The sequence below is a fragment of the Diorhabda carinulata genome, chromosome X (genome assembly GCF_026250575.1).
Source record: "Diorhabda carinulata isolate Delta chromosome X, icDioCari1.1, whole genome shotgun sequence".
NCBI classification, from domain to species: Eukaryota; Metazoa; Arthropoda; class Insecta; order Coleoptera; family Chrysomelidae; genus Diorhabda; species Diorhabda carinulata.
Genome location: NC_079472.1, coordinates 32,043,432 through 32,061,641, shown reverse-complemented (window position 1 = coordinate 32,061,641; position 18,210 = coordinate 32,043,432). Strand labels below are relative to the sequence as shown.

The window sequence follows — 18,210 nt, the reverse complement described above, 5'->3', positions numbered from 1 at the left end:
CCCGAAGTTTACCAATTGAACTTTTAAGATTATTAGTTTAAAGAAACTGAAATTGTAGATTTTATTAGGACCAGCTTTAGAATTGAATTATCCATGGTATGAAATTTTAAATCAACTTCCAGATAAAAAATTCTTTGAATTTTCACACAGTTTCACACAGTTTACCAAATTTGGTATTTTCATATTAAATGATTGCAAAGAAATTAATTTTTTTCGAAATTTTGATGCCCTATATCGGCTCTTATGGCGGATATACCCTGTATAATAAATATACCGATAATTATAAATCTTTTTGTATTAACGTTCAACGTACAATTATTGTGTATAATTTGTGAAACAATGTTGTCTGTTACAGTGGATTGTCGATTATAATAATATTTATTGTTATCTTATAACGTTTTTTTTTTCTAATTTATTCAAACTATTTTCAACTTTATCTATACACTAATACTAGAGACACTAAACTAATTACTATCCACTAAACTATATACTAAGACTTTTCACTAAACACATATCTAGTTTTTAACATACTAATTTATTTAAACACGCCGTTAACTTGTATATCCCGATGTGTTTGGGACTTTTTCACCAATAAACAGGCGCCTATTTATACAATTCTAGAATTTAGACAAACAAAAATACCTTCCCATAAATTGATTCTATAAAAAAGTCGCCGCCGTATATAAAAACATGTAAATAGCCTTTTTGAGAATTTCGGGAACGGCTTCACGAGTTACGTCAGTGGACGAGTTCGTAACAAGATTATTCTGTATATTCTACATGACTAAGGATTCTTATTGTACATTTTTCAACAGAATTACTGCATTCTTCCTATCGGGATTTCGTATTAAGACTAATCGATTCACTTTTAGAATTCGGTGTTTTTTTGCTTAACATCTTCTGTACAGCGAAAGGGTTTTTTCTGTTCTGTAGAGTTCTGGAGAATATGATGTTATACTCAATACAAAGTTTTATAAATTTTGACTTTGTCTTTGAAGAAATTCGACGCCATGAGACCTTAATATTTGGTAAAACTGTGGTTTAACCAATGTGTAACGAAGCTTCTATTCAATTATATATCTAGAAATAAAAGAAAAGCAAAGACGCTCCTGGCTACGCTCGGAAGAAACTTCTTTTATTGGCAGAATCAGCGTTTAACAGTTTCTGTCTCAGATATAAAAATAGAATGTTAAAAACAATAGTTTTCTATGAGCTTCATTAATGTCTGACAATTCACAACCACTCTTCAATTCAGTTCAACAAAAATTCATTTCCTAGATACTAGTAAAGAATTTAAAAATGTTAGAGAAGTTTATGAAAGATTTTGGTGAGCAATACAGCTCTGGACGTACATAATTCCTAAACGAGATTAAGGGCAGTTTGCATCTTATTTTTCATTGTTTTCGCGGATAAAAATTGCAACGTCATCGACATAATCCATAGCCTTTACAAATCAATTACCAAATTTTTGGATCTACACTTGTAGCGAACACGTCGTGGCCCTCCATGACATTTTTCATCCTTTTTCAATAAGACAATAATGCTTCGACCCCTGACTGCCCGATACATAACCCAGTTGCCTTCTTTTGGGAATTCCATGTCACCTTTCTGTAATTAACTTAATCCTCGTAGCACGTTTTATGAAAAACCAACTTAACTACGTTCTTCTACCTACCCTACTATTTCTTACTTATACGAACCCATGCAAGATGTTTTGAGATCAAATTGTTAAGGTCCGTCTTACACGAGCTAGTATTCCGAGCGAATCTCGAACGCCGAAGTCTCTAGCGGAGCTACGTGGCTCCTGGGAGTTTATTTTTACGATTTGTCCATATGTTTGTGTATAAATTGGAACGAAGTCTTTACCAATTATATTACGAGAGTTTTCGTAGTAGGATTGTGGTAAAATTAAGCACCAAAGTGTATTAACTCAAATATATTTTCGAGCTTACGAATACTTATCTAATCATCGTATGGGTCTGAAATTGTGTCAAGTACAATATAAAAGTATAACAATGATAAAAATTGCTTAGTTAACTGTTTCAAATATTTAAAAAATATAAATTCATCGATTTCAAAAAGCAGTATTCAAATTGCCGCCTAATAGAAATATTAAGGTTATTGTTTATGGTTGTTATAGAAATCGTTACTAATTTTCAATGGTTAGATTATGAATGACGTTAAATTTTTATAGGTTAGATTAGGCTAGGTTGTTGTGAATCATGTTGAATATTGATTGGTTGGTTAATAAAAGACATTAAATTTTAATTCGTTCTGATTCGATTATGATTGACATTTAGTTTTATAGGTTATGTCGTCGAGTGAATTTCATAGTTTAGGTAAGGTTAATTGGTAGTCTATGGCGTTGAATCTCTTTTATAGAATCTGGTTTTTCAAAATCTAAAAGATATGCGTAGATTACACTGAAGTTATTACATATAAACCAGTTTTCTTATTAATACATTGACCATTTTGGCAATATATGTTTTTAAAAATAGACGTTTTTTGTAGTTTTTCTCAGTTGTCCAAATTCATAATTCATATTATGTCCTTCATAATAGATATATGTGGATAATGAACATCAAGATCGCTATCGCTTTTGTGAAAGGTTATCTTTAATTTCTTAATTCTTAGACCTTTTGAAATGTTTATGATTGTAAATGTTCTTGATTTTAAGTCTCTTAACTGATTAATTAACTGATGAATTAACTGATAAAGATCTTGGACCGTATTCTGACCGATATTAAAGTTATTTTATTTGGAAACAATAATTCATAATAAATATAAAGCTCAACAGCTGAATATTGAAAAAGAACAATGAAAAATCGTCTACTTATTTCTAGATAAACAATGAAATGAAAGAACAAAAACCATTGATGTATTTGCAGTGAGGAAAAGTGGAGTAGTTAATATCGAGTTGAATGTCGAAACGTGCAGAGATAGAAAGGCCATGGTTTATTCAAGGCGAATTAATATGGGTTTCAATTACATTACCTCAAACTGAAACGGTTACTCTTCTACCATTTTCGTCCTCGATTTGAAAAACAAAGAGAAATAAGAGCTACTTACAATTCTAATCCTCTACAGAGTCGAACTTATGGCATTCAAAAAGAAATGGAATTGATGGTACAATTCCAGATTGTAATGTTATAATTAGAAGGAAGTTTGATTTGATAATAAATAACGAGACTGGTTACGAAAAAGGGTTTCATTATAAAAATTATTCTACATTAGAATGCTCCCCTTAAATAAACTCCCCTCCTCTCGCCACACCATTTTCCGTACGTTTTTTCCATTGATCTAAGCAGTGCTGGAAGTCTTCTTTGGTGATGGCCTTTAGTTTTTTAGTTTACCGCCTCCATCGACTCAAATCGGATCCTTTTCAAACCAGATATTTTTCTAATCTTTCAAGGAAATCTGAACAGACCCGTAGACCCAAGAGCTTTTGCTCAGAATTCAGGTTTTTTGGCACCAACTTCGTACAGACTTTTGTCAAGTGTAACATTTTTTTAACCGTTTCTTTATCGGCGTTTACAACCTCGGCAAACATCCGGATGCTCATTCGACGATCTACACGCACAATTTGGTTGATTTTGGTAACTGTTTTCAGAGTTGAAACAGTCACGAGATAGAGAATTATCCCCATAAGCCTCTTGCAACAATTTATAACACTCAGTAGGAGTTTTTTTCAATTTAACGAGAAACTAGCTTTTACCCACGGCTTCGCTGGCATCGAATCCATTAAATAAGTATCAGAAATCATTATAATAGAAAAGAACGAACTCTGTAGCTATATTAGAACCTGAGATATAGATCTTTGAATGTGGAAAAATTGCTAAAAACCTACAAAAATCCGTAACTCCACATTGAATGTCCGCGCCTAGCTTCTCTCCAACTCAACCGATTTAAGTGTTCAAAAACTCAAAAGAAAGATGTTACAGCGAGTGTTTTTAAACCAAAACGAAGTCTCTATCTTGAATAGAACCTGAGATATTGAGGATAGAACGTGTGTATGAGAAAACTCCCATAATTAACGTTCAGGGGGAAATCGCATTTGAGTATAACTTGAGAATGGTGAAAATTAGATGAAATCCGATGGTTGATGGCTGATCTGTCCAGCAATACCTTTCATTGAAAAAAAAATTAAGCAAATCGGTTGGGTAGAACGCCTGAACGGACTCGGAATGGAAATCATCAATTTTTTTAATATATAAGAAGATTTGAGACTGAAACGTGTCTTGGGACGTGCATAGACAAGATATCTAGTTACCCAACGCACTATTCGTTTTTTACCTCACCCTTTAGGGTCGTAATCTCGTTATTTAATAGCCAGACCTCGTATGGTATGTTCCCGAATAATTGATGTAAAGTCCAGCCCTTTATGAATATCATATTAATTGCTTTATGTTTATATCACAAATCGAAGACTCATATCAAATTCCTCTTCCATATTGTCAAGCGAATTCCTCAAATGTGAATCATTCCTTTGGTGTTTGTGATTGTAGTTTAGTCCAACTTACCAGGAGCGTTCTCTGATTCATAATTTTTGGACCAAGGCATATTTTTTTATCGAAATTCGTTTCTGTTAATCGGGAAAATTTTGTAAAGTTGTTATGTGACTATCCTCCAGAGAAAGTAGTCTAAACTTGACGGATATGAAGATCTGTGTAGCCTATTAACGAAATACCATGCGATCTATATTTATTTATAAGAATCTATAAAGATACCCATTAATATATAGTATAGAGACGTTGATAAATTACTTTATTGTCTCACTACCATCTACGGTTTCTGTTATTAAGTTGTATTTGAAGAGCTTTGGAGTGCAAATGAAAACAATAGACCAATTTGAAAGGGATGTGCAGATACCGGATAATCTAATATGGATTTTACATCGCTTGTATCATGACTCTAATATAAGAGAAAATCTATGTTGATTTTTCGCTTAAATGAGTTATGACGACAGTTTCTAAATTATCTATCTCTACCAATCTCTTTAGACGTCGAAGTGACTTTGAATTGGGACTGGAAACGTAACGTAAGCAGGTGCGGATTCAGACTCAGTGTGTAGATTTAAATAAAATATATGTATTTGACTCAAAATGACATTTTTGAGAATTTTTCGAAAAAATGACCGGTTAAGAGATTATCCACAAACACGCCAAATACATTTATAATCTTATAAAGTTGATAGTTTGGAAAATATATAAAAAATCCAGTTTTGACCATAGATAATTTTTGAAACAGTGGAAATATCGAAAATTCTTTTGGTTCCAGACGTTCAATACGTTCATTTTTAGCGGTTTTTGTTTTTCGAGGCCATCCTGATCGAGAAAACTTGTAATTAATGCGCAAGTTTCAACCGAGAGTTTCTTGGTTTTACACATTTTAAAACAAGTCTCAATTTGTGAAAACGAAGACAATTCGTGTACATGAAGATCAAAATGACAGCCTCTTTGTTTTCATTACGAGAGTTGCTACTTAAGATATGGCAACATTGATTTGATGTTTAACATTTTTAATGGTGAACGTGTTGTTTACATATACTTGAAACATTCATCTTGGTCAAGACGTGGATTAAACCAATAGCAATGTGCCGATCAACTCGCTTCGACTTTTAGTGATGAAGCACCATCTTGAGTCACCTTGTTTCACTGGTGGTCGTCCAAAATCAACTGTTGTGCCAGAAAACATCGATTTTGTGCGTTAACTGATATTGCAAGATCGTCAAAAGACACATTTTTTGAGGCATACTTGGACATTAATTCCACTCGATATTTCATGACCATTTGGTGGTCTGGTTTTTTCGGAATAACTGAAAACGTCGTCATAGTTTCATTAGAATAACGTAAAAAGATCAATTCTGAATAGTACACAAGCATTTGCTTACCAGAAGTGTTCGAAAGAATCAGGGAAACCAATCGCAGAAGACGAATCATTCTCCACCACGACAATGCGAGCTCTAACACATCAGTTTAAACAAAAACGTTTTTGAATAGTCAAAACATCGAATTGATGTGTCATCCGCTGTTTGGCACCCAATGAATTCTATTTTTTCACACCTAAAGTAGCGGTTGGTGCGGGTACTTCAATCGGAATGGAAAAAATGCTTCGACGATTGGTACAATCGCATGCAAAAGTTTATTGATCTTAATGGAGAATATTTTGAAAAACAATAAATCCATATCCAATTATAAATATTTGTTGTATCCTCGGGGCCATCGGTTGAGTTGTTTCGGTATTTTCTGTGTTGCAACCTAGAGTTATTTAAAATATTTTATTTTCGTCGCCCACCTCTTCTAATGACTTATTGGCGTCAAGATAATGTTCCATTATAACAAATTTTATCAATTTATGACCTATCCGAGTTTTTATTTCAAATATATTTATGGTGGACGTTACGTCTACAAAGTAAATGGTAATAATGGAAATACGTTTAGAAGAGATGCGCGTTGAATCGGCGTATTTTCATTTAGATCAATAGTAAGGGGGTGAAAATAAACATGGCGGACACGGAGTTCGAAGAATTTAGACATAGTTTCGAGAAAATATCATCGCACACTAAAACAACTGCACCATTCTATTCGTAAGTACAATAATAATAAATATTTTATATTTTCATTGAAATTTTACTGAACTTTCACTTAATATTCACGTAAAATTTATTAGTTACCCCATGCAGATATGTGAGTAAGTCTGTAGTTTGTAGCTACTGGGTTTTGCATCTTTTACGTGTTTATATTCATTTTAGTAAACTTTATATTACGAACTTTGTTTGAAATGGTCATAATATGATGAAAAAATATGATTAAAATTGTGGATTTTAGTCGTGGGCTAAAATCTTTGAGAATGAACGGTTATCATGCTTGGAATTTATGCAAATTTATAAAAAAAAGTGTTTTTCGCCTTTTATTTGTTTATATAAATCTATATGTCCAATTTCTTTTATAATACCTCAAAGCGTTGGTTATTTTTATCAATCGTGTTATCAGAATAGCAATTAAAATTGATTTTATACAGTTATTGTCAGAAATATAATCGAAATTTGAAAATAACGAAAATTAAAAGTTTGTTAAAAATTGTCAAAAGATGATAAAAAATATCTATAGATCTTAATTGTAAATCTATAAATAAGGATGTTTTTTACGCTTGAAATTCATTAAATTACAGTCGAGGCACAAATTTTTAATAACCCAGTTGAAACACGTTTGTCAAAAGGATTCAATAATGAAAATAATGATAAATTATAATGTTTATTTACGTAATAAACAGAGTTAGGATAAAATAACTTTAGAAAAAAGGATTAAAACTTAAAGATAGTAGGAACATCTGTTTATATCCAGTTTTGTGATAATTTTTTGAAATAACTATTTGCGAAATTTTCACGGGATGCTTGATACGTCCCAGGTCATATTTATAAGATTTTCCCGGGTTATTGGGACGCCTGATACGTCCCAAGTAATATTGGAAAAGTATTGACAGGTCTTTGGAATGCGTGATTAGTCCCACGCCATATAAAATAGATTTCGATAGATCGTTGATGTCTGATAAGTCTGATGCCATATTCGGAAAGTTTTCACAGGTTGTTGGAATGCCTGATACGTTCCAGGCCATATTTGTAAAATTTGCCCGGGTCATTGGAATGCCTGATTCGTCCCAAGTCATATTGGAAAAGTATTGACAGGTCTTTAGAGTGCTTGATAAGTTCCACGCCATATAAAATGGATTTCGATAGATCGTTGACGTCTGATAAGTCTGGTGCCATATTAGTAAGATTTTACCGGGTTATTGGGATGCCTGATTCGTCCCAAGTCATATTGGAAAAGTATTGACAGGTCTATGGAATGCTTTACTAGTCCCACGCCATATAAAATGGATTTCGATAGATCGTTGATGTCTGAGAAGTCTGGTGCCATATTAGTAAGATTTTCCCGGGTTATTGGGATGCCTGATTCGTCCCAAGTCATATTGGAAAAGTATTGACAGGTATATGGAATGCTTTACTAGTCCCACGCCATATAAAATGGATTTCGATAGATCGTTGATGTCTGATAAGTCTGGTGCCATATTAGTAAGATTTTCCCGGGTTATTGGGATGCCTGATTCGTCCCAAGTCATATTGGAAAAGTATTGACAGGTATATGGAATGCTTTCCTAGTCCCACGCCATATAAAATGGATTTCGATAGATCGTTGATGTCTGATAAGTCTGGTGCCATATTAGTAAGATTTTCCCAGGTTATTGGGATGCCTAATTCGTCCCAAGTCATATTGGAAAAGTATTGACAGGTCTTTAGAGTGCTTGATAAGTCCCACGCCATATAAAATAGATTTCGATAGGTATTTGATGTCTGATAAGTCTGGTGCCATATTTGTGAAATTTTACCAGGTTATTGGGATGACTGATACGTCCCAGGTCATATTGGAAAAGTATTGACAGGTATATGGAATGCTTTACTAGTCCTACGCCATATAAAATGGATTTCGATAGATCGTTGATGTCTGATAAGTCTGGTGCCATATTAGTAAGATTTTCCCGGGTTATTGGGATGCCTGATTCGTCCCAAGTCATATTGGAAAAGTATTGACAGGTATATGGAATGCTTTACTAGTCCCACGCCATATAAAATGGATTTCGATAGATCGTTGATGTCTGATAAGTCTGGTGCCATATTAGTAAGATTTTCCCAGGTTATTGGGATGCCTAATTCGTCCCAAATCATATTGGAAAAGTATTGACAGGTCTTTAGAGTGCTTGATAAGTCCCACGCCATATAAAATAGATTTCGATAGGTATTTGATGTCTGATAAGTCTGGTGCCATATTTGTGAAATTTTACCAGGTTATTGGGATGACTGATACGTCCCAGGTCATATTGGAAAAGTATTGACAGGTATATGGAATGCTTTACTAGTCCTACGCCATATAAAATGGATTTCGATAGATCGTTGATGTCTGATAAGTCTGGTGCCATATTAGTAAGATTTTCCCGGGTTATTGGGATGCCTGATACGTCCCAAGATATATTCGAAAAGTATTGACAGGTCTTTAGAGTGCTTAATAAGTCCCACGCCATATAAAATAGATTTCGATAGGTCCTTGATGTCTGATAAGTCTGGTGCCATATTTGTAAAATTTTTCCAGGTTATTGGGATGCCTGATACGTCCCAGGTCATATTGGAAAAGTATTGACAGGTCGTTGGAATGTTTGTTAAGTCTTATCATAATACTTTACAATCCAAACTTTTTCGGTCTTTTACGTGGGTTTGCGAACTAAATACTGTTTTCATTGTTTAAAAGAATACAAACTATTTGAGAGAATTAGCTCAAAATTTGACAACTATCATTCGAAAAATTGTATTTCCAAGCGAAATATATAATCATGGGATTTGTGTTGACCTTTATACGATATACCGGGAAAATATTAATTGATGTAGATCATGAAATTTTTATCCAAAAATTTTTTATTACAAAAATCAACACTTCTAAAACTGTTAACTCGTACAAATGATAATAATACGATTTTTTATGTTTTAATTGTTTATTATAGACTTGTTCACGACGTCACGGTCGATGAAGACTCTCCTACGTCTTCCAAGAGCGATTTGGACAATTACTGTGATATAAACGATGGTTTGGAAAGTAATAGTGGACCCTCATCATTTGGTAGTAAAAAAGAAAACGCTATTTCTATTGGTGCTTCGCCTTCCCTACCTTGGAAAGGTGAAAGAAGACGTAGAAAACTTCCGGAAATTCCAAAAAATAAAAAGTGTAAGTTTTACATTTCAGTTACGAATCTATCGAAGTAAATAAATAAATGAAACACCCTGTGATATGTTCTAAGGGATATTTAAAAAACCAATCTTCCATAAAAATCGTAACAATTTTAAGACCTTGTACAATATAAGATAAATTTAAGAATGAAGATCTGTTGCAGCCAAAGCATTCGAATAGTACTTAAAATCCTGTAAAGTTATTTATTTCTTTATATTAATTAAATCTAATATAGGTTGAATGAAAAAAATTTTTATTATTTTCTCGGTTTTTTCAATTGAATCACCCTATATTTTATATAAGTACCGAAATACTTATTTTGTTATCATTTAACAATTAATTGTGATTTGGCTATAATATTTCAAAGGACAAAAGAGCCACTGAACTTTATCACACTAATCAATCACCCTGTATGTTTTGTTTCGGAAATATACAACAGAGAGAGTACATGAATCTACTTTAATAATTATTTTCAATGACTAATTCATTGAGCACTATTTCTTTAGAATTATTTTTAATCTACGTAACCTTATTTTTTTGTTTCAAGGTAATTCAAAAAAAAGAAAACAAAAATTTGATTCTCATTAATTAGTGTGAAAGCAATTAAAAAAGTTTACAATGCGCCATCTTGTTTTGAAATGATGAAATAGAATTTGTGTGGTTAGCATTTTTTTTATTTTGTCAGTGTGAGACAGACTCATTTCTATTTTCATATCACTATACTTTTTATTTATTTTTACTTTTTCTTTTATTTTCTGTAATTATAGTATGAAAAAGCAAGTTTTACCATACTATAACACCATCTAGATATCATTTTATGAATCTAATACTTATTCCCGTGAATGTATTCACAAATACATATTTTATGGTCATTGAGGAAATACAATGCGTACATGATCCTCATAAATACTCCTATAGCAACATGAATAATTTAATTTTCAGTTTTATATCGTTATAATGCCTTATATATTATTTTTAGAATATAATTTAAAAATTTAAGCGTACGCCATCTAGTTTTTAATATATGACTTACTTAATAATGGCCATCTTAATTGGCTACTGGATATAATATCGTGATATAAATATTGCATTATCAAGGAAACTCTTCCTGTTTTTCATTATTTATCAATGCAATGAAAAAAAAAAGGAAAATGCATTAACCTCTATTTTAACTAATTATAGTTTGAAAGTAGTAATCAACACACAATAAAGAGGTAAATATTTAGAATATTTGAAAATTTTGAAGTTTCTAGATAAAAAATATTGTTTCAGGGTAATAAAAAATATTAGTTTTCTATTTTGAAGCTCGTATTATCCATAAGAATAACGAAATAAAACTTCTAATACATTCAAGGTGTTCAAAATTTAGTATTTATATATCCAAAATATAGAACACTGTTTATCAGCCATTTTTCGTCCAGTTTTCTCTGTCCTTATGTAACATTGTTATTTATAATGTAATGATAATTTTACACCGAATAATGAAATACAATGAGGAAACTTAAGCTTGTATTGAAGTATAATCTGTTATTCCCAATAAAAACATAATTTTTGACTTTCAAAAGATTAAAAGAATGTTTGCCGTTACCGCCATATTCAAATTCGATCACGTGTTTGCATGCAGCTCTGTTAATATAACGTAGGGGGGAGTAGTGCACATTTACGAAAATTCTTGTAATAAATTAATTCATAGGTACTATTCAGTGGAGAAATAAAAACCTTTATTTGTTCCAGCATCTGTAGTTACAATGTATAATAACGCTCAATTGCATTTATCAAGGGATATATCCCTAGCTGATGAACTAACTGGTAACAACAGTGGACCAAGTTCAATCCTAGTATTAAAATGTGGTTATTTATGGGACGATTCGCCAGAATCGGACAGGTAATACTACCTTCGTTAATATTATCGATATAAATACAAATATGTATTTTAGATTATTAACGGACGCCGATAGCGGCCACAGCACTGCACATTCACCCAGCGGAACCGACGGACCGAAATCAATGTCTCCAATTTTGGGTATTTCACCTTCTGTAATTGGGGGTGTAGCTTACAACGATGTAGATATGCTAGAAGCGACGCATAGGGCGCTGCATAAATTCATTCCGAGGCACGAAGATGAAATAGAAATTGAAATAGGAGATCCAATTTATGTACAGAAAGAAGCTGATGATCTTTGGTGTGAAGGTAAATAAGTAATTTCACTATTCAACATAGTTATCATAAACTTTAGAATAAGTAAATTAGGTGTCGATCTGTACAGTATGCGTAATTGGCGACTAGTGACATCTATCAATCAATTCGAAGTGACTTACTACAGATCCGGACTTACTATATTCAAATATGTACTTCAAAAATGAATGTTTTATAAAATATGCGAGATTAACTATTTTTTGTATTTCAAAGTAGAAATATGATTTAAATTTTTGAAATATCTGTCTGTCAACTATATGAATTACTTTCCTAACAAAAATTTCACATGTAAATGTAAGAATTTTTTTAAAAATAACTTTTACACTTTTTCATACTTACATTTTCTTGACTACAAACTTTTTCAGTCATCAAATTATAACCTAGAAACTATTTAGATTAATTTTTACTAAATTTGTGCAGTTTTTTGGGTAGTAACTCAATCTGTCTTCTTAGAAAAATATTTCCATTATGTAGAAAGTCCTCACTCTTCATACTTTTTTTATAACCCACAAAACACTCGTATTTGACTGTTTATTTATCGTTTTTTGTATTTTTAACCACTTTAATCAAGTCTTAACTTCACATTTGAAAAAAAAAACTTTGGAAATTGATGATTATTAGTTTTAAATATTATTCAAATATTAGGAGTCAACTTGAGGACGAGTAGAATGGGAATTTTCCCATCTGCATATGCTGTTGACTGTGATTATAGTGATTGGGATTCTTCTTGTGAACATGGCCGTAGGGAGCGATATCTTTTAGGTAAGTGTTAGACATTCACTGAAAAATAATTTTACTTTTGTATAAAAAATTTCGAGTTAATGAATAAAAATCTCCAAGATTTCCTCTTTAGAGTACTATAGAGCCGTAAAATATCTCGGAGTAACTCTGGATACAAAAATGCTCTGATACAAACACGTGAACATCAAAATAAAAAAGTCCAACTGCGTCCTCTGGACATGCAGAAGGCCTTCGGTTACGCATCGGATCCTCCACTGGATTTATACCTCAATGGTTAAACTTCTTCTCATTTACGGAGCCGTCGAGTGATGGCCCTGTACGGAGAAAACAATAACAAGAGTGCGAGTGGACAGAGTCCATCGCCTCGCGTGTCTCAGTATCACAGGGTCCATGTGTACGGCCTCAACTAGTGCCTACTGGACCTCCTATCCTTGAAACTAACGATACAATTCGAAGCAATGGGAATAGTATACAGACTGGATCAACTGGCCATGCAAAAATCTGGTCGCAATCATTTCGATGGACAGTATCCAGATGACAAATATGACCTGTAACAATAAGGGTTTGGAGGCACACATCACTGAGCTGGAGCAGTTATTAATGGTACACAGACGGTTATAGGAGGACCAAAGCAGGCTTCTGCGGAGGAAGCCTCAAAATAATCAAGACTTTTTCACGCTACCGTTTCCCAAGCCGAAGTATTCGCTGTAATGGAATGCGGACGTGCGATACTCAATTTACGCCACAGGAACACAGTAATCTTAATAGCAGAGCTGTCATAGAAGCCATAACGACCAAAAAGTCCTACAAAATCTGGTGAGTGCTGGCTGCAAGATCCAGTACGTTTGGGTGCACGGTCACTCGGGCAACAAAGGCAACGATATAGCGCATTCACTCGCCAGAATTGGATAGACGAACTCACCGATAGGTCTTATCCTTGGTGTAGCTAAAAGTGTTGCTGTCGCGTTTCTTAACATTGCGATTACAAGACAGGCTCCGCAGAGATAGATAAAGTCACCTGGTATGATGCACTCCTAAATGGACCTTGTGTATCTCACACCAAATAACTGCTTCAACTAAAAAGGTGCGAAGGACGCTATCTCCACACCGTGGGCATCACGAACGATCCGAAATGCCGCTGGGGCATAGATGAGGACAAAATCGCAGACCACGTCATCTGTGAGTGTCCAACACACTTTGAGCGTCAAATTGCTCAAGCCAACGCGCCTGATCTGCTTCTCAAAGGACATCGGACTTTGGTAATGTCAAGTGAGGCACGACGGACCTATCTGAAGGCCTATTTGGTCAATGGCTCCCTGGTCGCCTACAATGTAACTATAAGATACAATAAGACATTCACCGACGTGAAAGTAGATTAAAAAAATGGAATTTATGGTATATTTTAGATACATGTATCATCAAATAGAAAGCGATTCTGAATGATTTATACAAATTCTTTTTTTTTCGTTTTTCTTTTTGTAGAAAAAGGTCTAAAAAGTAGAAGTTGAAGAAAATTCCTTATTTTTAGCTTGCAAATTGAATATATTTGTAATTCTGTTAATCCCGAACGACGTTGTATAATTAGAAATTCCCATCATTTATAATTCGTAATTTCGTAGGTTATATTGGGTCCGTGGAAACGCTGGCCCATAAGGGCACATCTGTGGTATGTCAAGCTGTTAGAAGGGTTATTGGAAATACAGGAAATGAACCGGAACTTCATCCCTGCACTTTAGAAGTCTCCGATCAGGGCCTTAGGATGGTGGATAGAAGAAAAAGAAATGTACGTAATTTATTTATACATTTATCGATTTTTAGTTGAATGACTGTTTTCAATAATTTAGTATTGCGTACTTATTTGCTTATTTTGATGACAAGATCTGACAACGTCATGTCCTTAACCTCACTTTCAACCTGAGTTGACCAAAACATGCTAAAGGACCCGGTCTCAAATGAGAATAATCTGAGTTTTGATGTACGTCATATGTCATTTGTCTAAGTTTTCGCTGAAAATGATATGTAATGTAGCAAACATATTTTTCATTATACAATAATAAAATATTTAAATTTCAAGAAAGTAATCATTATTTCGATGCAAGAAGGCTCTTCCAAGTAATAATCAAACACTAATATGTCTCATAATTTCCACAGATAATTATTACAAAATATTGTTTTAAAAATATTAATTTTTTGTTTTAGCAAAACGAACCGTGTATAGATTACTTTTATTCGTTAAAGAACGTATCATTCTGCGCATTTCACCCCCGCGACCATCGCTATTTAGGTTTTATAACCAAACATCCTACGTTGCAAAGATTCGCTTGCCACGTTTTTAGAGGTCAAGACTCCACGAGGCCTGTAGCTGAAGCGGTCGGGTGGGTGTTAATAAATGGCTTTGTTTATATATAATAACGTATTTCTATATAATAGTTTTTGTTAAATAATTTTCTGTTTTAGTCGTGCATTCCAAAGGTTCTACCAAAAGTTCATAGAGACTGCTTATCCGGTTGAAGATATTTACATTGAATAAACGTTTTAGTGCAATAAATAAATTATTCTACGATATGTAAATATATAATGCTGTCATCAATAAAGAAAACTGTCTACTTTTATTTGATCTAACTTAATTTATAGAAAATATCTAACGGTAGTCGCTTGAAACTGATTAAGCGCGTACGAATTCGAGCTTAGTTTTTCTACGCCATCTATGGATATTAATCTCAACTACAAACTTCAGAAACCACATAAAATCGTTACAGATTTAAATGTAATTTCGTACTACAACCTCAAAACAAGTAATTATTTTCAATTTCATATACTATTATGAAGATAAAGATTTAAAAATCTCAACACAACACCAACGCACTATAGACATTATTTAAATTATTCACTTTTGCTTCATTTTCAACAACGTGACATCGATTTTTAGACTAATATAATGTTTTGAATTGAAAATCAATTTGACCTTGAATCATTTACGCGAACCGTCTATAAGATAGATGCCGCAAACATTCAATACACCACAGATCATTTTAGATTTCGATTGTTCTCGTCTATGTTATTTCCTCTTCTTCTTTTTAACGTTCGGAAGGCCACAGCTATCAAATCTATTCGGCCTATTTTTTAGTGACTACTAACTTCCTATCTATTTATGGTTTTATTTACACTGTAGACCTGCTTATAGTATTGTTTAATTTTATTAATAGTAATAAAATAAAAGTAGTGATTTTATATCCAATTTATTTTTAGTGTACAACAGAATTCTATAGTAGCTGTCACACCTACTTGATACATCCACTGACAACTTACATAAAAAAGTGAAAGCCAACCTAATTTTAGATTGTATAACAACAAGTACTGACCAAATTCAAGGATTTTAATTTGATGCTTGAAGCACTTATAAATTTTGATATAAGTTTTATATTTTCACTGCTTGGAAAGTTATCTGAGAATGGATCGTAAGCTATGTTATTTATTCTAATTAAATTGACGTCGACCAAGGTTCTGAAATCCGAACTACTGAAATAACATAATTTATAAGATACATTCAAATTTAAATTTTATTATTGTAGGATATTCAAATTATTTGAATACTGTTATCTCAGAACCACTAGCAAATTTTCAAATTTACGTTTTTATCCAATACATGTAAAAACTACTTGAAAAAATTATTCTTCGACATGAATTAGTTCTGTGGATATCTCCTTGCTTAGAACTTAAGTTGTATGTTTATCTGTCAATATTTTGTGAACCCTGGTTCGATATCTTCATGGATTTTAGGTTAATATATATGTTTATATTATATTAATATATATTGATGGTATTAAAAGAGAAAAATGCAAAAAACATCAAATGCGCGTGTTACTTTCAATACAAAACTGTTGAAAAAATTAGTTAAACAAGAAAACTCGGGAGTAGAAGTACATACCACGATTCAACATTTAGCTATATATCCACATCAATTAAATAATTTTACAGAATCAGTTAAAGGACTCTTGAATTCTAAAATAGCTAAATATAATAAGACGTAAGTTTTTTGTTCATATATTAATTTAATTAGATTCCAAACATAATTAGCAACATGTGTTTTAATGATTTCCATGCACTTTTAGGTTTAATGGTATTCTTTTAGGCTACCAAAATATAAAATTGTTAACAGATGGAGGAGTTATACATGAAGATTCTTGTTTCATACACTTCGATATTCAAGCCAACTTCTATATATTTAAACCTGAAATAGGAAAAATAATGAATGGTATGGTAAATAGAAAAAGCCGTGATCATATTGGTGTTCTAGTGTATGAAGCATTTAACGTTTCCATACCGATCAAAATGGAAGAAGATGAAGAAAATACAGAGAATTCTATTAAAATTGGCGACAATGTAACATTTCAGATAACCTATATAAATCTGGCATCGGTTTTACCTTATATTCGTGGTAAATTGATGTAAGTCGTATAATTACATGCCTTACATTTTTTAATTCAAATGACTATTTGATTTATTTTAATCTTGTAGATCTGAACAAGATGTGAATATACCAAATACACCTAAAGTGAAGAAAAAGAAGAAAAAATCCAAGATTAAAGAAGAACTGATAGAATATGAAGAATTATGACTAAATAAAGTGTAAATAAAATTTTTAATAAAAACTTTCATGTTTTTATTTTGATTATAAAATGGAGACAAGGGACTTAAAGTACCAAAAGTATAGAAGAGTCAAATACAGAATAAGCCCAAGAGATAAATACCTCCCCCAAAAGTATAGATATATAGTAATTATAGGGGATCAGAACTTTTACAGTACAATAATGGGGTATTAAACTTAGTTTACTGACATAAACTAAAGATTTTCCACAATTGGATGGTTGGCTGAAGTTGGGATTTTTGAAGAATTGAAGATCACTTTCACAACAAGGAAAGCTCCTGCTGGAAATTAATGATGAAGGAGGATGGCTGAATGAGGCAGATTTACGGTGCGAAAACTTTGCAAGCTTTCGATTAGTTGTAGTACCCTGCGATAAATGAGGGTAAAGCTCAGTATATAATTTGCATGAGAGTCCTTTTCAACAGTTTGATGGTTCCAGTTAAATGGCCTCGGTATTTTGAGGGTACTCACTGCATCTCCATACTAAAAACATTGAAAAAGGAATTAATTAGTTTGTTTCTTTTATGCTATACAAAACGGTAGTATAATATATATTCAGTGCCACTATCAAACAAGATTGTCAGAAGACTGATTGTTAACATGTCAAATGATGTGAAAGGGTCCCCTACATCTCCTATTCAACACAATTCATTTTCTCTCCAAATGGAAACATAGTTAGTGTGAAGTTATTTTAATTAATCATTTAAACAAAGAATCTTCATTTGTAAAAATGCTTGAATTATGAATTTTTTAATGGTCTAAGAGTTGAAGTTTACTAGTTATTCTAGGCTTGAATAACATGGCGGATTTTTGCCTAAAAAAGGGGTGTCACCAGCTAAAAAGCTTCCGAA

General features: G+C 32.7%; 2 protein-coding genes across 2 annotated transcripts; both read left to right on the top strand.

Annotated features, from left to right (window-relative positions):
* Window positions 1–6,480: 6,480 nt before the first annotated feature.
* Window positions 6,481–15,506, top strand: LOC130900805 (JNK-interacting protein 1). Its single transcript, XM_057811683.1, has 8 exons — window positions 6,481–6,586; window positions 9,550–9,770; window positions 11,508–11,658; window positions 11,711–11,964; window positions 12,616–12,732; window positions 14,331–14,494; window positions 14,911–15,086; window positions 15,169–15,506. Exons 1-8 carry the CDS (start codon window positions 6,504–6,506, stop codon window positions 15,239–15,241), a joined length of 1,239 nt encoding a protein of 412 aa, XP_057667666.1. The 5' UTR covers window positions 6,481–6,503; the 3' UTR covers window positions 15,242–15,506.
* Window positions 15,507–16,458: 952 nt separating this feature from the next.
* Window positions 16,459–18,207, top strand: LOC130900803 (DNA-directed RNA polymerase I subunit RPA43). The gene is made up of 3 exons (XM_057811681.1): window positions 16,459–16,738; window positions 16,824–17,159; window positions 17,230–18,207. Exons 1-3 carry the CDS (start codon window positions 16,548–16,550, stop codon window positions 17,327–17,329), a joined length of 627 nt encoding a protein of 208 aa, XP_057667664.1. The 5' UTR covers window positions 16,459–16,547; the 3' UTR covers window positions 17,330–18,207.
* Window positions 18,208–18,210: the final 3 nt, after the last annotated feature.

Coding starts and splice junctions, on each gene's coding strand:
- LOC130900805 (XM_057811683.1), top strand. CDS start 6,504: ATGGCGGACACGGAGTTCGAAGAATTTAGACATAGTTTCGAGAAAATA. Junction 9,771..11,507: donor AATTCCAAAAAATAAAAAGT/GTAAGTTTTACA, acceptor TATTTGTTCCAG/CATCTGTAGTTACAATGTAT. Junction 11,965..12,615: donor TGATGATCTTTGGTGTGAAG/GTAAATAAGTAA, acceptor TTCAAATATTAG/GAGTCAACTTGAGGACGAGT.
- LOC130900803 (XM_057811681.1), top strand. CDS start 16,548: ATGCAAAAAACATCAAATGCGCGTGTTACTTTCAATACAAAACTGTTG. Junction 16,739..16,823: donor ATAGCTAAATATAATAAGAC/GTAAGTTTTTTG, acceptor ATGCACTTTTAG/GTTTAATGGTATTCTTTTAG. Junction 17,160..17,229: donor TATATTCGTGGTAAATTGAT/GTAAGTCGTATA, acceptor TTAATCTTGTAG/ATCTGAACAAGATGTGAATA.